This window comes from Bubalus bubalis, chromosome 17 (genome assembly GCF_019923935.1).
Source record: "Bubalus bubalis isolate 160015118507 breed Murrah chromosome 17, NDDB_SH_1, whole genome shotgun sequence".
Taxonomy (NCBI): Eukaryota; Metazoa; Chordata; class Mammalia; order Artiodactyla; family Bovidae; genus Bubalus; species Bubalus bubalis.
In genome coordinates this window covers 29,170,252-29,192,138 of record NC_059173.1, presented here as the reverse complement: position 1 = coordinate 29,192,138, position 21,887 = coordinate 29,170,252, and the positions used below count along the sequence as shown (strand labels likewise).

General features: G+C 37.6%; 1 protein-coding gene across 1 annotated transcript; it reads right to left on the bottom strand.

Annotated features, from left to right (window-relative positions):
* Positions 1 to 272: 272 nt before the first annotated feature.
* TDO2 (tryptophan 2,3-dioxygenase) lies at positions 273 to 21,427 on the bottom strand. Its single transcript, XM_006078212.4, has 12 exons — positions 21,267 to 21,427; positions 20,936 to 21,041; positions 19,052 to 19,142; positions 12,293 to 12,363; positions 10,812 to 10,939; positions 9,324 to 9,510; positions 7,952 to 8,059; positions 4,989 to 5,100; positions 4,366 to 4,423; positions 3,052 to 3,131; positions 2,131 to 2,221; positions 273 to 822 (listed from the first exon to the last, which is right to left on the bottom strand). The coding sequence occupies exons 1-12, from the start codon at positions 21,299 to 21,301 to the stop codon at positions 669 to 671; spliced, it is 1,221 nt and encodes a 406-aa protein (XP_006078274.1). The 5' UTR covers positions 21,302 to 21,427; the 3' UTR covers positions 273 to 668.
* Positions 21,428 to 21,887: the final 460 nt, after the last annotated feature.

Sequence of the window (21,887 nt, the reverse complement as noted above, 5' to 3'; positions counted from 1 at the left end):
ACCCCTACTGAGAAAGAGAGATGAGACAGGGTTCCCCCAGGTGCCAAGAACTGAGGTCCCAGGGCCCACATCCATCCCTGGGGGCTCCAAGCTTCCCAAGCTTTTGTCACATACAGGATCTCCTGGAGTAACTGCCCAGTGAACCCCATTAAGTTTCAGATAGATTTCTGTCCTTGGTCACCAAGAGTCCTAACAGATGCAATCAATGTTTCCAAAACAATATATGTCAACAAACAATCTTAATACTTGCAAAATGTTTGACTGAACACCTCTTTGTACAGAATGACACATTTTATTGCATAAAATATTTGAAACAGCTGAAGTTTACAAGCTTACAATGTTTGAAATGAGATAACCATTGCATTCCGTGGTTACATTAAGATAAGTACTAGGAAATCATTGTTTTTAACAGGAAAACACACTATGTACAATGTTATAATTGAACTGAATTGCTTATCTTAATGTTTAGTCTGTTATCCCAGACATGAGGTGATAAAATTATTTCTAGGTTTGAATCAGTGCTAGTACTATATGTTTAATATATGCTATATATGTATATATACGTAAGTACATATATTACCTTAGGACTCTGTATAGTCATGAAAATTCATAGAAAAAATTTTAAATGCAGACTGAGAAAGCAACTTCATAGACTTTTGCAGATGACTTTAATCTGACTCATCACTGCTGAAGTAAGCGCTGTCACAGCATTCAGCCGTGTAAAGGAACTTATGAATGACTGGGTTCATCTTCGGAATCCAGTGTCGGGGAACCACATACGTTGAGAGATTAAATAAATCTACAAATACCTTGTACCTGTCACTGGAAAAACACATATATACAGATGTTTTAGAATTATTGATACAAAAGATTTTTTAAAGTTTCAAATAATGATATTTTGCCATAAATAAATTTCTATATTCTATCATATTATATATGTTACGTGTTGTATATATCTAGTAGTGTTAGTATTAAGATTGCTTCATTTTTATTCCATATCCAAAGTTTATGTCCATAAAACAATATTACATGTTTCAGCAATCCAGACCAGGCTGGGCCAGAACAAAGCCTAGAGTTATTACTGTCATGCTACTTTCATGAAGATAAAGATGTGTTCCTATTTCTGATTTTTAAAGGGTGGGATGCAAAATAATGAATTGAAAGCAAATAAAATTCCCAGTTGTTCATTGGAAAATATTTCCCACCTGTAAAGTAGCTGCCAATAACAGACATGAGTATATTGATATATTGAAACACCATCTTAGATTATATAATAAATGTCTATAAGAGTGGTTTTCACTTTAAAATTGCTTTTGTGTTTGTTAGCCAACTATTTTCACTTGCATTTCACCTGCAGAAGAACATTTGTCTTTAAAATCAAATTTGGGTTCATATTTTGCTGTCATTTGCAACTCATGTGACCTTGGTCAAGTTGTCCAAAGCTTAGTGTTTTGGTTTCCAACTTCATCAAATAAAAACCACAATCCCTTCCTCTCACCAGGCCTTTGTGATGATTTAATGAGAAAGTGACACACTAGGAAGGTGGTTTGTGTTCACTATTCCCATCGCCACTGATGGGTGTGCTCATTTTCTGTGATCATTTATGGTTTCATGCTCACAGAATTTATTTCCAGGAAAGGAGAAAATGTGTAATGATTATAAAAATTCAAACTAATAAATTTTTAGAACCATTTAATCTAACTTTTATTCCTAGAAAAATGAAGATGTATAAAAATAATGAAAACTGAAACTGTGCATTTTATAATTTAGTCAATCAGGTGATAAGATTAGGATGAAAATAGGTGAATTACAAAGAATTTCTGGGTCACTTTGCTGTACCCTGAGTTGAAAACACTTCTCCTTGGGTTAACTTGGTTCCCTCCCTCACAGGTGATGAAAATATTGGTACCGTGTCCAATCTCATCCCAGGATCCAATTGATGACCTTCCAGAAATAAGGATGTTTACAATGATCTCCAAAAGCTCCTGTAGGAATTCCTTAATTTAAGGATAAATGTGTTGCCAGCAGTTCAGACAGGAGCAAGTGTAGGTGACTTGCCTAGATAAAGCACATCTCCGTGGACAAACAGGTGGTGGTGGCCCCGCGGAGGAGAAGGTGACGCCGGCTTACCTCACAGTGGCGCGCAGGTACTGGTACCCAGAGGTCCCGCTGGTGCCCGCCTTGCTGCCGAGCATCCTGTGCACCACGCACACGTGGTTATCTAGGTGAACACACACATTAGCTCCAGGGCGCTGAGGGGGAGGGGTCGGAACGATTATTGCCTCTGAAAAAAGGCTCTCCTTTATCATTCCATATGGGAGGTTTGCCTGTGAGCCGATGCAGCACAAGGGGAGGTTGCCTGGTGCTCTGCCTGGCCCAGGCTGCGCGGTGCATCCATTCTTCCCTAGGATTAGCTCTTGGATGCCAGGGCCGGGGGAGGGGGCACACTGTGACTTTTATGAGCCCTTGTTCCTATCGCCTTCATGGGGCCCTTCCTCCATTGAAACAAAACTACTGATGTTATATTTTCAAATTGTATTGACACAAAGATGAATACATTACTATTATAAATTAAAACATTTTCTTTGACCTAAAGTTTACTTTTTCCATCTGATGATCCCTGGTGGCTCAGACGGTAAAGCGTCTGCCTGCAATGTGGGAGACCCGGGTTCGATCCCTGGGTTGGGAAGATCCCCTGGAGAAGGAATGGCAACCCACTCCAGTCCTCTTGAAAATTCCATGGACTGAGGAACCTGGTAGATTACAGTCCATGGGATCGCAAAGAGTCAGACACGACTGAGTGACTTCACTTTTCTTCCTGATGATCAAACACAACATTTTCCTGGGCCCCCAGGGGACATATGAGCCCTGAAAACTGCCTGCCATGTGCATTGGGTGGGTGGCCCTCAGAGAAATTTCTGAGCTGTTTTTTCACAAAGTAGCCCATCCCCCCCAGCACACACACACACACACACACGTATGGAGGGCAGAGGGGTATTGGGGGCTTGAAGGGGAGCAGGGTTGTGGGTCAGGTTGGGGGGAAGGGCTTACATCTCCACTTGGTCATGAGTGAGTCCACATCCATAAGGAAAGTCAGCAGCTGGAAAGGGACCTGGAACCTGGGCTCTTCCCTAGGGAACAAAACCACCATCATCATCTGGACCATAAACATGTCCAGCCAAGTCCAGTGTGTCAGAAAGAACACATACTCTACAATCTCTTGGGCCCCAAACCAACATCCCCTTTGCCTCTGGGGAGCTGTGACAGCTTAGATAACTCTCCCAGGCTTAGGGGATAACACAATTCATCTTGCAGTATGTGTTTAAAGATTCTAGAACATTTCTTGAAGTACATAAAATAACCAGAGTCACACCTCACCCCCATTCTCATAAAAGGCAGACACAGACAACATCTAAGGTTTTCTAGCCAATAATAGCCAGATACTTCTTCCAGGCAAGGATATTAAACTGTGAAAACAAAGACTGCCTGTTAAAGTTTCCTCTAATACATATATACATAATAAATATATATTAAATAAATATATAAATAAAATAAAATTATATATGTATATTTATATATTTTTTAATTTATATATATATAATTTTACTTATATATATATTTTTCAGTTTTCATCTCCTTCGTCAACTCTCTCGGTGTATTTTCTGCAGAGGATACATAAGCCTGAATGGCATATATTCACTAAGAATTGAGGAAAACAGTCAAAACTGTTTTTTATGCTGCTGCTATTCTGAAAAATAGGTGAAAGAGGATTAAAAAACTAAATGAATTCAAGTAAGACACACAGTAAGCATAGATTTTTTTTTTTTGCTTTATACCAGCGTGGCATCTTTTGCTCTGACACATTCAATTTATGAAACACAGATGGGCCTCAGACATGGTGGGCGGTGACAACAATTAGACTTGAAATTGCAGAGCAAACAGCACAGCAATTTATATGGTGCTTCTACTTCATTCTTTTTCATTTTATAAAACAGGAATAACAATGTCGTTAAATGACAGAACCTATTTCATGGCTAAGATTCTGAGACAGATTCAACTTCAGGTCCTTAGGACACAATGTCACAGAATTTAATGAAAAGGATATTTGATTAACTTATGTGTGTGTGTGTGTGTGCGTGTGTGTGTGTTTGTGTTTAACCCGTGACAGGGATAACATTGGACTCTTACTATTTAAAATAAAGAAAAACCTCATGAAACTTCACAATTATTTTCTAAGCTTTCCCCCAAATCTAAATGACTTTTTAAAAACTATGATTGCAATGTATAAGCTTTATACTGAATACATTATCTATATCTACTCCTCAATTTTTTGCTTCAAATTCTCTTCTTTTGATTTGTTTTTACCTGTAAAAATATATCATCAAGGCCCCCTGAAGTGCTTTGTACGATAGCCGTCTTTCTCCTGCAAGACATGGAACAAGTTTTAATTTAATAGGTAATTTAAGGCACTCATGTTAATTTGGCATCATTACCTTAAGTAATTGTTCATGTTTTTAGAAAATAATGTGAATGTTAGTTAAATATTTAATTCCTTAACTTGAATTTGGAAAACTATCATTTAAAACATTATTTTAGTATTAGATTTTAAAAGACAAAATAATACATACATGTATATACACACACACTTTAAATTCTCAAAACTTTCAAATAGACAGAAATCATGCAATAAACAGCCACAGACAAAAGGACGTGAGCTTTTTTCCTCTAAATATTTAGTTCCTGTATAATTTATGAATATCTCTTTGAAAATAATGCAACTAAATTATAGAATTATAAAGTTAGTTAAATATATTTTTCACTTTCAAAAAAAAAATTGATAAAGATAACTTGCAAGATAAATTTTAAAATTCCTTACTTCTATGAATGGAAATATCAATGTCCATTTTATCCCCCCGAAGTAGGGTTTGGTATTTTGAGCTCACAGTCTTATGTTCCAGGGAAAGGATCCTCTGAATAGAAATGCCTACCTTTACTAAGGAGATGCTCATGACGTTTCTCATCAAATAAGGACAGTAATACTTCTTTCTGCTTCTGAAATTCAGCCATTTGTTCCTCCTTTTCCTCTGACTCTTCCTTAGCCTTTGGGAGAAAAGCTGCATTAATATTCCCAAGAGAAAATAAATTCTTATTTTAGAAAATACTGCTTGTGAGAAATAGACTAGCCCAGGTGCAGAAAAGGTGTCCCCTAGGATATGCAGTGTATCATCTAAGACTATAGCTTGGAAATTATGAGCCAGGCCCTCCCTCATGCCCACTGGTTCTACCCTTTTGTTTAAGTTTAAATGATTTGTTAAACTCAAATACTCTTTTCATAAATGTCATGATAAATGAATTCGGGCAAAACTGGAGTGACTATGAGGGGTCAATAATGTCTAATTTTAGACAACAATTATTTAATACAGGGAGTAAATTAATTCCACTTAGGAAAAGTTAAGAATTCCTAGTCAGAGAAACTACTAATTCTACTGAAATTCTATCTTCAGAGCAATATTCTATAAATACAATTCCTTAGATATTTTTCACTGTTATATTTTTATTCACTTGATATTTATTGATTTGTTTAAGGAAATTTGCATTTTCCTGCCTTCAACACATGCTCTACTTAGAATTCAATTACTTGGAGCAAAAATCAGTTACTCCAGCTGACTTCCATTTACCAGATCAAGCATATCATGTGGTCAGAATGTGTGTGCCTTCTATGGCCAATGGACTATTCATTTATTCAGTAAATGTCAGGCTAGTGATAGAGAAAAAATTGTGAGCAAAAACTGAGTCCCCTGATCTCTATCTGGTGGGACTAAAACACTGAAAACTTGTTAAATTACAACCATACAACTAGGTTCATCTGTACCATTTCTCCACATATACGCATTAACATACTTTATTTTTCCTCTTTCTGACTTACTTCACTCTGTATGACAGACTCTAGGTGCACCCACTTCTCTACAAATGACCTAATTGCATTCATTTTTTTATGGCTGAGTAATACTCTATTTTATAAATGTACCACATCTTCATCCATTCTTCTGTTGATAGACATTTAGGTTGTTGCCAGATCTTTGCTGTTATAAACAGTGCAGGGCAGGAATAGAGATGAATATGTAGAGAACAAATGTGTGGACATGGAGGGTTGGAAACAGAGGGCAAGAGAGCAAGATAAATTGGGAGATTGGGATTATATATACACTATGCATGTTTGTGTTCAGTCGCTCAGTCATGTCTGACTCTTTTGTGACCCCATGGACTGTAGCCTCTGTCCATGGGATTTTCCAGGCAAGAATACTGGAGTGGGTTGCCATTTTCCCCTCCAGGGAATCTTCCTGACCCAGGGATCAAACCCACCACTCTTGCATGTCCTGCAGTGGCAGGTGATTCTTTACCACTGTGCCACCTGGGAAGCCCTATATATACACTACTATAAAATAGATAGCTAGTTGGCAGCTGCTGTATAGCACAGGGAGCTCAGATTGGTGCTCTGTGATGACTTAGAGGGGTGGGATGGGGGGGTTGGAGTCTCAAGACAGAGGGCATGTATGTATACATATGGCTGATTCACTTTGTTTTATAGCAGCAACTAATACAACATTGTTAGACAACTATACCTCAATTTTTTGAAAAAGAATTTAAATAATTGCAACCACGGGCTGTGAAGTAAAGGAGCAATGTCATACCATCACAACTTATAGTAGCAGAGAGTTCAAGAAAGACCCTCCTGCTGAAGTTTTCCTTGAAACAAGACCTGAAGACTGGGAAAGAGTTATCTGGGAAAGAAGAATGGAATATGAAATTCAAAGAGCCAAATAAGCTAGAGATAAACAGTTGAAAATTACTGGCGTCTAAGCAGATGCTGCAGCAGCAGGTATAAATGAGTTCACCTGGGAAGAGGAAGAAGAGGATACAAGGGACCTGAGCCCATGCATTGTGAATCTCCATCAGTTACTGGTTTCAGAAAGAAACATGAACCCATGAAAGAGCTGGAGAAGTAAGGGTCAGAAAGCTAGGTGAGAACAAAATGTTGATACCAAAACCATGGCAGAGCGGGGTTGGGTGGGGAGAATGTTCAAGAAAGTGTAGGTAGTCATTAGTATTAAAGCCAGTAGGAAATGAAATAACATGAAGATAAAATGGCCATTGGATTTACATATGGAGGTCATTTGTGAACAACAGGAAGGCAGACTGAACCACGGTGAGAATCAGATGGAGAAAAAGAAATAAGTACACTCACTGCTGTTCTAAATACCCTGCAAATATGAATCCAGTGTAATGTTCACAATATCTCTATGAGGTAAGTACTCATATTTTACATTTTGCCCATGAAGGGAGGGAAGCAAATGAACCGGGTAGCAGAAGGGTATGTTACAGGGTCACCAAGAAGGGAAGGGGAATCTGACCCGTGACCGTGACAACACTGCACGGTGCACACAGCCTCTCAAGATGCAGAACTGAAACAACTCTTCCAAAAACTTGGTCATGAAGAAAGGATGAGGGCCCATAACATGAGAGAAACTGAGGAATCAACAGTAGTGTTTTAACTGAGAGAAGTTTGCCATTGTCTGAGGAAGAACTCAGCCAATAGGAGGAACTCAGCATACACGAGTGAAGGGGAAGTTACGTGACAATGTATTGGTTGACTGGTCCTTTGTGAGCCCACTTCTGTCTAGAAGCAATCATAACATGAAACTTTCAATAAAAATGAAAAATCTCTATTAGTCTCATCTCCTCAAAATCGTACCTACAATAAACTCCTTCACTTATTTTTTATTATGCATCAATAAAATTAAATCACTTGTGTAATATATTCCAAGCAGATGCACGTGTAAAAGAAAAAGAATATAAGGAAAACGAAAGACTAAGAGAAAATAAAATTAAAGTAAAATTCCCAAAACTTCTCCTATAGTAAACTTATGTTTACTTATGGTTTCACAAATACCTGAATCTTTGTGAATTCTTCTTCCAAACCTTTGACAATGTTCTTTTCAAGCTCTCCCCAGAAGTTAAATCCATGCGGCTCTAAACCTGGGGTTCTTTCCAGCCATGCCTGAAGTAAATATTTTTCAAGTGAATACATTGTAAAATTTAAAATATGTAAAATGTTTTGTAACAAACATTTGTGAACCTGAAATATAAAATTTTCCTGGTTTTGAGGAAAATGTTAGTACATCATTAATCTTTTTGTATGTAAACGTTTCTCTTTCCTTTCAATTTCTGCAGTCAAATGCTCTACCACTGAGCTATATCCCCTCTCCCCTTCCATTTCTTCATTTATAAAACAGCAGTGTTTTTTTCTCCTAATCTAGAAGGCAATCATATTAAAAATTTACTTTCTATTAACAAATTATTACAGATATTCCAATTTTGTTCTATAGATCTATGAACATATGTATATGTTGTTTTAATGAGGTATACTGGTTTATTCTCAAAATAGTTTATGTCTTAGGAGCTGAAGGAATCATAACATATATAATTTGATTTGATCTAAATGCAAGGACACTGTGTACTTAGCAACTTTGAAATCAGCTAGCTACTCAATTATTTCCAGATTCCACGGGATTTTTAATCTAAAAATAAAAACGAGTCCATGCATCTCTATGAGCTCTCATGTAGCTTATTCTTGGTTTTGAATTTAACTTTGTGATTCTTTTTCTATAGCCATTAAGTGGCATTAATAGTATACTAACCTAAATCTGTATTTACAATGCCCAGGGGATTAGTGAGCACAGCATAATTTGCTAAAATAAAAGTTTAATTTGCAAAGTAAAAGCCTTTGTCCAGGAAGGCAAGACTATACAATCCTGTTTAATAATTTTCTTGCGCAGAAACTAATAATTCCTCAGGACCACGTACAGACCCACAGAGAATTAGATATGACTGGGGGAAATCCTGAAGGACAGAACTTTAGTGATGAACCTTAGTGATGTAGTTTAATTAAGAAACATACTCAACTTGTGGAACTTTTCAATTATGGAATATTTTAAAGTAAAGCTCATTAAATAAATAACCATACCCAATTTAAAAATCAGCTAACCCAATGCTAGTTGCTTAGCAGGAATGTTTAAAAGGATTGTTTTAATAAGATATAGTGGTTATTAAATGTTAACATATCATTGACTATAGAAATATCTCTGAAGTTCTCAAGAGAGTTCTTAATATTTTAATTAGTGGAATTTACCAGTTGAAGTATTTTTATAAGTTCATTCTTCTCTTAGCTACAACCCAATTTCGACAGGAGTTTTGAAGTCCGGATCTCGCAGAAGCTCAGTGAACTACACGTGCTGAGCGAAACGTTACGTCTGCGCACGCACCTCAACCAGCTGCAGAAGCGTCCTTTCTTGCTCAGACTTCAGCAGAAGCTCATTGTCTTTCCCTCTGAAGTTGTCGCGGTAGTGTCTTCTGTTGTAAGGGACCCTCAAGCTCTGCAGAACCCCTATCTTGTTTTCTAACAGGCGGAACTGCAGACTCTGGAAGCCGGACGCCGGGGATAAGTACTCTCTTTGAGAACAGGTCCCGGGAGAGAAGAGCAGGGGAAGGTGCACATTGTAAATCACTGTAACACGGCTTTCTTGGGGAGGGGGGAGGCGGTGGTCATGTGACTCTGCAGGTGTCACCAGGCACAGGCACACAACAGCCCAGGGCTGAACCCATGACTTGGACTTGATCCAAATCAGGACAACGAGCTCCTAGCCATCATCCTCTCTGCAGGCTGATGTTTGTATAGTTTGTGAAGGGTCGTATGTGTACCAATGTGTGTTTATATCTGTGTATGTGCGTTCACATGTGTACATGCATAGATGTACATGCATGTGTGTATACTAAGTTTTTTCCTAAGGTAAAGACAGATGAACATTGAGCAATACTTCTTATTCAGTAGTGCTAAAAGTTCCTTTGTAAATTTTCTTCAGTTTCTCCTTAAAGTTCAATTCTCAAAGTTCAGCACTGTGAGACTCCACAAGTGAAATGAATGGGGTGTTGCCTAGCACAAAACAGGGCATCACAAAATGTGATTACTCCCACCAGGCACAACCCTCACATCCCTATAAATGTTCTCCCTATAACTGGTACTAAGACTTCAATTTGTTAAGTATATACTAAAAAGGAATTTCACTTCTTTTCATTTGATTACCAACCATGTAGAGGATACTGCTTCTGCACCCCACGCTCTTAAAATTTCTTCTCAAATCTTAGTTATGAAAAAAGTTTTCTTATAAAATTTATAGTTTGGCTGCTAAACATTCCATAATAACCTAAGTGGAAAAAGAATCTGAAAAAGAATAGATACATGTATATGTATAACTGAATCACTTTGCTGAACACCTGAAACGAATACAACATTGTTAATTAACTGTAGTCTAATATAAAATAAAAATTTAAAACACATAAAAAATAAAATTTATAGTTCAATCCATAATTTATACTGTCAGTTTTGGTTACATGCTTCTTTATATATTATTCCTATTTCTCTTGTATTTTTGGTTTTTAATCATTTAAATTTAGAATGTGTATTTTATCAGCCTTTTAAGCCATTTTGCTAAGCTGTCTAAAATCCTTTTGGGATAAAACTAGGGTACACATGATGAATTTAATGGATCCTGTTATGTTCATATGTGAAAGGAAGAGATGAAATATTTTCAATAGCTACTCAAATGCTTCGAGATGACGGCTCCCAAGTGCTCACAGTGACAGACTGTCAGCAAGACTGACTCCTTAACCCCACGCAAAACAGCAGGCACATTCTCTCCAGCCCATCAGAAGGGAAGGGTAACCCCTGCATGCTGGCAAAGCCGTGGGCGCACCTGAAGTCATTGAAGTCCAAGGCTGTCATGGTCTCCAGGATGGAAAACTGCTGGACCAAGAGTTTGAGGATCACCACCACTCGGTGGATTCGGGTGACCACCTTCAGCATGTTCCTCTCATCCCTCACCTGGGTGTTAGGAGACAAGACACTGAGTAATCAATCCTCAATTCTGGGAGACACTAAACAATGCACTCCTGTGGATGTTATCTCTACTTTAAAGAGGAACATTTGCATTAAAATGTGCCTTAGGTAGATGCTAAACTAATGGCAACTCTGAATTGTTTGCAAGGAGTGTCTGCAACATTAAAATCATTTTTTTTCCCTTTAAAACTAGAAAAATTCTATGGAAGGACAATTTAAGTAAATTCTGGAACACAACTCCCACTGATTTCAAAGCAAATGTCTCTCTTAGTTTTGCTCTGAGGAATAAAGTTTAGGAGAACGTGGAAACTTGTGGGTAAGGATTAAGCAGACACTTGGGTTCCTCTGTTCTGTCCCAAGGGCAGGAGTTGCCATGGAAATGGATGGGGATGATGTTCACAGAGGATGGATGTTCTCTCCTTCCCAGCCCCCTTGGCACATGGGCTCTGAGCTGGAGAACACAAGGCTGTGTCCTGTGTCCTCCAAGGATGGAGGAAGGTACGTGTGCAAGAAGTGGGCTGGGAGGGAGACTGAGGGAACATCACCAGGATTCTGACTCTTCCTCCTCCCACTCTGTTCCTCCTCTTCTGGCTCGTCCTCCTCATCTTGTCTATTCTCTTTCCCTATCTCCACCTCTCCTCCTGTCTCACCTCCCTCATCATTGCTCCTATCTTCTCATAGCAAACATTCATTAGAAGTACAATTCTGTGAGAGAGGGAGAGGGTGGGAAGATTTGGGAGAATGGCATTGAAACATGTAAAATATCATGTATGAAATGAGTTGCCAGTCCAGGTTCGATGCACGATACTGGATGCTTGGGGCTGGTGCACTGGGACAACCCAGAGGGATGGAATGGGGAGGGAGGAGGGAGGAGGGTTCAGGATGGGGAACACATGTATACCTGTGGCGGATTCATTTTGCTATTTGGCAAAACTAATACAATTATGTAAAGTTTAAAAATAAAATAAAATTTAAAAAAAAATAAAAAAAATAATAAAGTGGTGAAAAGGAAAAAAAAAAGAAGTACAATTCTGGTAGCTATTGATTAAAGAATCTACATTAGCTGTCCTGGCAATCCACTGTCATTTGTAACAACTTTTTGCAGGGGAAAAAATTGATTTCTAAACAAGGGACTTGAAAATAAAATTTGAAAGGCATCTTAAAGCAAGGGCATGGTGATAATTACACTGGAAGAACATGACTAAACTCTCTACACTAGAAACTTTTTTTCCTCTTAAATACTAATTCCACCATTTGGTGTTAAACTTTTCCCATTAATAATATTTTCTACACTCTCAAAGAAAAGTATGAAAGCAATACTGTGACATAGCAACTCACATGGCCATTCTGAAAGATCTCACGAACAGAATCTAATTCCCACAGGATCTGCTTAAACCAGAGTTCATAAGCTGCAAGGAGAAGATCATCATCAGTCGGGAGCCTTTTGACCATAATTATATGAAAGACAAGGCTAACGCATTGAAAGAGAAATAAAAATGTAACTTAAAAGTCTATAAATGCCAACATAGCCCTATGCTATGCTAACAAACAAGTATTAGTGATCAAGTTAAAATAGCCTCCTTTTAATGAATGTTTTAATATGTCAGGTATGTTATCTATATGCTTTATGTTATTTTTGAACTGATTTATTTCAACAAAATATTGTAAATGTCTTTTGGGATAGAGCAAATAATCTTATCTTCCCATGTGGAAGCTGGAGGTGTGTGGAGAAGTAATATTCAGAAGTAATACTGAATATCTATAAAGTGAGATATTAATAATTCATTAACTTAATGAATGGGCTTCCTGGTGGCTCAGACAGAAAAGAATCTGCCTGCAATACAGAAGTTTGATCCCTGAAATAAGGATTCGATCCCTGGGTCGTGAAGTTTCTGTGGAGAAGGAACTGGCTACCCATTCCAGTATTCTTGCCTGGATAATCCCATGGACAGAGGAGCCTGGTGGGCTAGAGTCCATAAAGTTGCAAAAGTTGGACGCCACTGAGTGACTAAGCATGCATGCACACAACCCAATGAGTATGACAACGTTTTTGCTTCTAGAGATTTAGACTTTACAGGGAGGACAAGTTATGAACAGGCTGAAACTCTGTCATATTCATCAGTTTCCCTCAGCTCCTGGCATAATGTTTGGGATAAGATAAACACTGGGTGATTATTTTATAAATAGATAAGTTAAATAGCAAATGTAGTCATTAAGGGAACATGGAAATGAATCATTTTAATGATTGCTCACGCATTCTGTTTGGGCAAAGGCTGTGCTTCTGTACTAATGAAAGGAATAAAATTATACCTTTAAATTAGAGCTAAGGAGACTTTAGAAATCTAATTTCCATCTTTAGACAAAAAGAGCAAATCAAATATTTTTTGATCAGTTTATTTATCAATTTATCAAGTTTAACTCTTGGGTAGCAGGTCCCATGACCTGCTGACCTTGTGTTCTGATGGAAGGAAAGTTTCTCCATCAAATGATGCAAGCTACCATTTACTATGAGCTCATTGCATGCTGTACCTTGAACTAAGTGTGTAACACACCTTATCTCATGTCATCCTCACAGGAGCTCTGTGAATGAGAAGATGTAATCATTCTTCCCATTGTACAGATGAGGAAATGGAGAGAATTACTGGTCCAGAAACCAGACTGAGGTTGCATCATCTTTAATGGTAGAGATGGGATTCAAAATAGATTTCTGATTCTAGATGTATGCTGACTTGCTGTCATTCTGCCCTCATTGATTTTGTCTTGGTATAAGCCACCAACAGAATGTCAACATAAAAAACAGAAGAAGTGTATGGTGTTAGAAAGTGTTCTAGTTTCATTCTTTTACAAGTGGTTGACCAGATTTCCCAGCACCACTTGTTAAAGAGATTGTCTTTAATCCATTGTATATTCTTGCCTCCTTTGTCAAAGATAAGGTGTCCATATGTGTGTGGATTTATCTCTGTGCTTTCTATTTTGTTCCATTGATCTATATTTCTGTCTTTGTGCCAGTACCATACTGTCTTGATGACTGTGGCTTTGTAGTAGAGCCTGAAGTCAGGTAGGTTGATTCCTCCAGTTCCATTCCTCTTTCTCAAGATCGCTTTGGCTATTCAAGGCTTTTTGTATTTCCATACAAATTGTGAAATTATTTGTTCTAGCTCTGTGAAGAATACCATTGGTAGCTTGATAGGGATTGCATTGAATCTATAAATTGCTTTGGGTAGTATACTCATTTTCACTATATTGATTCTTCCAATCCATGAACATGGTATATTTCTCCATCTATTAGTGTCCTCTTTGATTTCTTTCACCAGTGTTTTATAGTTTTCTATATATAGGTCTTTAGTTTCTTTAGGTAGATATATTCCTAAGTATTTTATTCTTTCCGTTGCAATGGTGAATGGAATTGTTTCCTTAATTTCTCTTTCTGTTTTCTCATTATTAGTGTATAGGAATGCAAGGGATTTCTGTGTGTTGATTTTATATCCTGCAACTTTACTATAGTCGTTGATTAGTTCTAGTAATTTTCTGGTGGAGTCTTTAGGGTTTTCTATGTAGAGGATCATGTCATCTGCAAACAGTGAGAGTTTTACTTCTTCTTTTCCAATTTGGATTCCTTTTATTTCTTTTTCTGCTCTGATTGCTGTGGCCAAAACTTTCAAAACTATGTTGAATAGTAATGGTGAAAGTGGGCACCCTTGTCTTGTTCCTGACTTTAGAGGAAATGCTTTCAATTTTTCACCATTGAGGATAATGTTTGCTGTGGGTTTGTCATATATAGCTTTTATTATGTTGAGGTATGTTCCTTCTATTCCTGCTTTCTGGAGAGTTTTTATCATAAATGGATGTTGAATTTTGTCAAAGGCTTTCTCTGCATCTATTGAGATAATCATATGGTTTTTATTTTTCAATTTGTTAATGTGGTGTATTACATTGATTGATTTGTGGATATTGAAGAATCCTTGCATCCCTGGGATAAAGCCCACTTGGTCATGGTGTATGATCTTTTAATGTGTTGTTGGATTCTGATTGCTAGAATTTTGTTAAGGATTTTTGCATCTATGTTCATCAGTGATATTGGCCTGTAGTTTTCTTTTTTTGTGGGATCTTTGTCAGGTTTTGGTATTAGGGTGATGGTGGCCTCATAGAATGAGTTTGGAAGTTTACCTTCCTCTGCAATTTTCTGGAAGAGTTTGAGCAGGATAGGTGTTAGCTCTTCTCTAAATTTTTGGTAGAATTCAGCTGTGAAGCCATCTGGACCTGGGCTTTTGTTTGCTGGAAGATTTTTGATTACAGTTTCAATTTCCGTGCTTGTGATGGGTCTGTTAAGATTTTCTATTTCTTCCTGGTCGAGTTTTGGAAAGTTGTACTTTTCTAAGAATTTGTCCATTTCTTCCACGTTGTCCATTTTATTGGCATATAATTGTTGATAGTAGTCTCTTATGATCCTTTGTATTTCTGTGTTGTCTGTTGTGATCTCTCCATTTTCATTTCTAATTTATTGATTTGATTTTTCTCCCTTTGTTTCTTGATGAGTCTGGCTAATGGTTTGTCAATTTTATTTATCCTTTCAAAGAACCAGCTTTTGGCTTTGTTGATTTTTGCTATGGTCTCTTTTGTTTCTTTTGCATTTATTTCTGCCCTAATTTTTGAGATTTCTTTCCTTCTACTAACCTTGGGGTTCTTCATTTCTTCCTTTTCTAGTTGCTTTAGGTGTAGAGTTAGGTTATTTATTTGACTTTTTTCTTGTTTCTTGAGGTGTGCCTGTATTGCTATCAACTTTCCCCTTAGGACTGCCTTTACTGTGTCCCACAGGTTTTGGGTTGTTATGTTTTCATTTTCATTCGTTTCTATGCAAATTTTGATTTCTTCTGTGATTTGTTGGTTATTCAGCAGCGTGTTGTTCAGCGTCCATATGTTGGAATTTTTAATAGTTTTTTTCCTGTAATTGAGATCTAATCTTACTGCATTGTGGTCAGAAAAGATGCTTGGAATGATTTCTATTTTTTTGAATTTACCAAGGCTAGCTTTATGGCCCAGGATGTGATCTATCCTGGAGAAGGTTCCATGTGCACTTGAGAAAAAGGTGAAATTCATTGTTTTGGGATGAAATGTCCTATAGATATCAATTAGGTCTAACTGGTCTATTGTATCGTTTAAAGTTTGTGTTTCCTTGTTAATTTTCTGTTTAGTTGATCTATCCATAGGTGTGAGTGGGGTATTAAAGTCTCCCACTATTATTGTGTTATTGTTAATTTCCCCTTTCATACTTGTTAGCATTTGTCTTACATACTGCGGTGCTCCCGTGTTGGGTGCATATATATTTATAATTGTTATATCTTCTTGGATTGATCGTTTGATCATTATGTAGTGTCCATCTTTGTCTCTTTTACAGCCTTTGTTTTAAAGTCTATTTTATCTGATATGAGTATTGCTACTCCTGCTTTCTTTTGGTCCCTATTTGCATGGAAAATCTTTTTCCAGCCCTTCACTTTCAGTCTGTATGTGTCCCCTGTTTTGAGGTGGGTCTCTTGTAGACAACATGTGTAGGGGTCTTGTTTTTGTATCCATTCAGCCAGTCTTTGTCTTTTGGTTGGGGCATTCAACCCATTTACGTTTAAGGTAATTACTGATAAGTATGATCCCGTTGCCATTTACTTTATTGTTTTGGGTTCGAATTTATACACCATTTTTGTGTTTCCTGTCTAGAGAATATCCTTTAGTATTTGTTGGAGAGCTGGTTTGGTGGTGCAGAATTCTCTCAGCTTTTGCTTGTCTGAAAAGCTTTTGATTTCTCCTTCATACTTGAATGAGATCCTTGCTGGGTACAATAATCTGGGCTGTAGATTATTTTCTTTCATCATTTTAAGTATGTCTTGCCATTCCCTCCTGGCTTGAAGAGTTTCTATTGAAAGATCAGCTGTTATCCTTATGGGAATTCCCTTGTGTGTTATTTGTTGTTTTTCCCTTGCTGCTTTTAATATTTGTTCTTTGTGTTTGATCTTTGTTAATTTGATTAATATGTGTCTTGGGGTGTTTAACTAAACATAAGACCAGAAACTATAAAACTCCTAGAGGAGAACATAGGCAAAACACTCTCCGACATACATCACAGCAGGATCCTCTATGACCCACCTCCCAGAATATTGGAAATAAAAGCAAAAATAAACAAATGGGACCTAATTAAACTTAAAAGCTTCTGCACATCAAAGGAAACTATTAGCAAGGTGAAAAGACAGCCTTCAGAATGGGAGAAAATAATAGCAAATGAAGCAACTGACCAACAACTAATCTCAAAAATATACAAGCAACTCCTACAGCTCAACTCCAGAAAAATAAATGACCCAATCAAAAAATGGGCCAAAGAACTAAATAGACATTTCTCCAAAGAAGACATACAGATAGCTAACAAACACATGAAAAGATGCTCAACATCACTCATTATCAGAGAAATGCAAATCCAAACCACTATGAGGTACCATTTCACACCAGTCAGAATGGCTGCTATCCAAAAGTCTACAAATAATAAATGCTGGAGAGGATGTGGAGAAAAGGGAACCCTCTTACACTGTTGGTGGGAATGCAAACTAGTACAGCCACTATGGAGAACAGTGTGGAGATTCCTTAAAAAACTGGAAATAGAACTGCCTTATGATCCAGCAATCCCACTGCTGGGCATACACACCAAGGAAACCAGAACTGAAAGAGACACATGTACCCCAATGTTCATTGCAGCACTGTTTACAATAGCCAGGACATGGAAGCAACCTAGATGTCCATCAGCAGATGAATGGATAAGAAAGCTATGGTACATATACACAATGGAGTATTACTCAGCCATTAAAAAGAATACATTTGAATCAGTTCTAATGAGGTGGATGAAACTGGAGCCTATTATACAGAGTGAAGTAAGCCAGAAAGAAAAACACCAATATAATATACTAACACATATATATGGAATTTAGAAAGATGGTAACAGTAACCCTGTGTACGAGACAGCAAAAGAGACACTGATGTATAGAACAGTCTTATGGACTCTGTGTGAGAGGGAGAGGGTGGGAAGATTTGGGAGAATGGCATTGAAACATGTAAAATATCATGTATGAAATGAGTTTCCAGTCCAGGTTTGATGCACGATACTGGATGCTTGGGGCTACTGCACTGGGACGACCCAGAGGGATGGTATGGGGAGGGAGGAGGGAGGAGGGTTCAGGATGGGGAACACATGTATACCTGTGGCGGATTCATTTTGATATTTGGCAAAACTAATACAATTATGTAAAGTTTAAAAATAAAATTAAATTTAAAAAAAACCAGAAGAAGTAACACATTAAGCCAATTATTTTCCTTTTTTTTTTTTTCAAAGGAGTTGGTTATATTAGCCAGTGAGTGAAGAAAACAATCATTTGAGGAAAAGACAGAAAGAATGGATAAGACAAAGAAACATCTAGAAATGCAGCACTGATCAGCATGAGACACGGGGCCATGATTAACCAGAGGACAGTATTATGACACAAAGGATTTAGAGTAAATCTTAATGTTTTGGGGTAACAGACTTCTGTAAGACACATATTTGTGAAATCTTGCACACAATTTAAAGAGTTCCAAGACTTCCTAAACCTCCAAAGTCATGGACTCCTATGTTAAAAAACCACTACCCAGAAGTTAGAAGTCTGGAGAGAATGAATACACATTTTAGATAAAATTTATATTCCTGTTTAGTACCAAATTTCTGTAGGACATGTAAAGTTACAGTAAATGTGAGTGATCTATTTCTTTAAAATAGCTCTGAGTTGACAAGTAGTGACATCTTAACTTTCAGATTTTTTGTGAATTCCAAGAGATAAAAAGTCTCTTTGGATTAAGGACAAAGCCCTACCTGATCCAATAAGTAGTGAGGTAACAGAAAGAAGACTGTAATAAATCCCAGAAGGAGGACCTATGATAATTTATCTGACAGCAAAGTCTTTGCAAGCACCCTAGCAAATGTGATCCTTTACTCTTCCACCATTCTACAGTTAAAAGCATTGTAACTTTCCCCATTACTAATGGGAAACTACTATGAATAGTTACTGTTCAACCCTGTGTGTGACTTACCTTGATGAGTTATGATAAAAAGATGTTCATCGTGGATTTTATTTCCTTTCATTTCACTTTGAAGCTCCTGTGCATTCAAAACTTTTTCCAACTTAAACAAAAAAATAGAAAAACTGATTTTGTAGAAACTTCTATTTACATGATGAATAAGTTACAGTTAGGATCTAATGTACACCATAGTGATTGTAGTTAATGACAATGCACCGTATACTAGATCTTAAGTGTTCTTACCACAAAAAAAAAAAGGTGATTATGTGACATGATGCAGGCATTAGTTAATGCTCTGGTAGTAATCACTATGCCATATGTAAGTGTAATCAAATCAACATGTGGGCACCTTAAACTTATGTGAAGTTATACGTCAATTATATCTCAATAAAACTGGAAAAAAAGATTACAAAAAAAACTGATAGTGAAATTGCAAAACTTGATTTTTACCAACTTTAATAAATAGAATATGATACTATAAAAAAAAATCTCCCAAATACTCAGGAACCAATCTACTTTCTTTTAAACAATTAATGTCTCTTCACAAGGAGTGAGTTGAATTTATGAGTTTTATTATTTTCAGAAGAAATTATATCTGTGTATGTGTGTGTGCTGTCATGTCTGACTCTTTGCCACCAAATGGACTGTAGCCCACCAGGCTCCTCTGTCCATGGGATTATCCAGGCAAGAATACTGGAGTGGTTTCCCATGCCCTCCTCCAAAGGATCTTTCCAACCCAGGGTTCGAACCTGAGTCTCTAGAGTCTCCTGCATTGGCAGGTGGATTCTTTATCACTGTGCCACTGGGGAAGCCCAGGAATTTTTACTAATACATACTATTACTCTCACTGAGAAATCACATCCCTTCCATCTTTTGAAGCCAGTGCCATAAAAGCTCTATAACTTGCTTAGCCTACTGTGTGTCTGCTGTTCTTTTATTCTCCTAAAGAGTCAGTTCTAAGAAGGTCTTAACATTGCCTATCAGCTCATCCTTAGAAACCCATCAACAAAGTCATCAAGGATTCTAATCATTTCACATCTTAAAAATAATCTCCAGCAATTTCCCTAGTGGTCCAGTGTTGGGACTCCATGCTTCCCCTGCAAGAGGTGAGGGTTCAACCCCTGGTCAGGGAACTAAGTTCCCACATGCCAAGTGGCAAAAAAAAAAAAAAAAGATAAAATAATGTTCAAATACCTCTTTTTAACACCCTTCTTTCATCTAAACATATGCCTTCAACATTTCCACTTTACAATAAAGAATTTAAAAGAGAAATTGTCTGGCTACATTTGCAATTCTAGGCTGGGATCTAGTAACCAGGTCTCACGTGAACAGGTCATGCAATGCCAGCCAGTTATCTACTATTTCTCTACCATTATTGTACTTTTGTTGGGCAGGTGAATCTTTACATACAAGTCTTTAGAATTTTCTAATAAAAATATATGCTCAAAAAAGCATACATTTGTATAAAAAGAGATATCTTTAGATCCATAGAACTATTGGGTGACTGAGAATCTTTACGAGCCCATGGACTATACGGTCCATGGAATTCTCCAAGCAAGAATACTGGAGTGGGTAGTCGTTCCCTTCTCCAGGGGCTCTTCCCAACAGAGGGATCAAACCCAGGTCTCCCACATTGCAGGCAGGTTCTTTACCAGCTGAGCCACCAGGGAAGCCCAAGAATACTGGAGTGGGGAGCCTATCCCTTCTCTAGGGGATCTTCCTGACTCAGGAATCGAACCAGGGCCTACTGCATTGCAGATTCTTTACCAGCTGAGCTACCAGGGAAGCCCAACTGCAAAAACAAACACAAAACAATCCCCAAACATGAAAATGTCACGTAACTGAGTTTAAGGCCTAAAAATGAAAGATAATCCTTGTAAGGACCCTGCCACTTACTTGCAGGTAGTTCCCATAGATAAGTCCTCCTTTACTGGCTCTATTCACACTGGCCTGTGATTTGTCTTCTTCACTGCCTTGTGCAGAGAGTGGTTTAAAAGTATATCTGCAGGTGAAAGAAGTAAAAGGGGAAAAAATAGAGCTTGAGAAAGCACAGTACCGAATAACAGGAGCGACGAGAATTCTCTTATTCCTAACTTTTCAAAGTAGATGATTAAACAGTGGAAGGCGGCTGACAGTTTTCACCTTTGCTCTTGAAATTCTGAAATTACTGTTCATATCTGACCTTCCTAAGAGCTTAACCATACTCAGGATAGAGGTCAATACTCACCCAAAGTTCTTTCCTAAAAAGGGACACCCACTCATGATGAAGATACACTGTCAAGGAAGCCCAGAGCTCTAACTGTAGCTGGATGATGAGGCTGACCGCCCCAGATGGTCCACAGCTGCCTTTTATGTACCCTGCCCACCCTGCCCCAGCCAATCAGCCCCTTCGCACCTCCTAGTGGGACTTCTGTTTTAGTTGGTACAGAAGCTGAACTTTGGCAGACTGTAGCGTGGATTTATGTTTGAGGGAGTTTGTTTGCTATAGACCTGAGTATTCTGCCAACAATATTTGACTTGCTAAGTTCTGCTTTCATATCCAAAGTAACAAGCAGTAAATAAATCGATGAGAGGCAAAGTTTAAAAACCCGAAGATTCAACTATTCTATTCCAAGAACACATTTGTATAGTGTTAGAATATATAAGAGAATGAGCTTGTTAAAAAAGTATTTATTCTCTTGGTCTTAGATTTGGATATTTTTACAACTCCAAAGCCAAAGACGGACCTTGAATGTCTCTGGAGAAAGAAACATTATTCAACAGAGGCAGGATTCACACTTAAACCCCAATTTCAGCCCCTCTTCAAAGTTTTCCTGGTCTAAATCTCATTTAATAATTAGCAGCAGTC

Excerpts from the sequence above, each read along its gene's own strand:
- TDO2 (XM_006078212.4), bottom strand. The coding sequence starts at position 21,301 with ATGAGTGGGTGTCCCTTTTTAGGAAAGAACTTTGG. Across the intron at positions 19,143-20,935 it reads TCTATGGGAACTACCTGCAA|TTGGAAAAAGTTTTGAATGC; the intron begins GTAAGTGGCAGG and ends TTTTTGTTTAAG. Across the intron at positions 2,222-3,051 it reads ACTCATGACCAAGTGGAGAT|ATAACCACGTGTGCGTGGTG; the intron begins GTAAGCCCTTCC and ends GTGTTCACCTAG.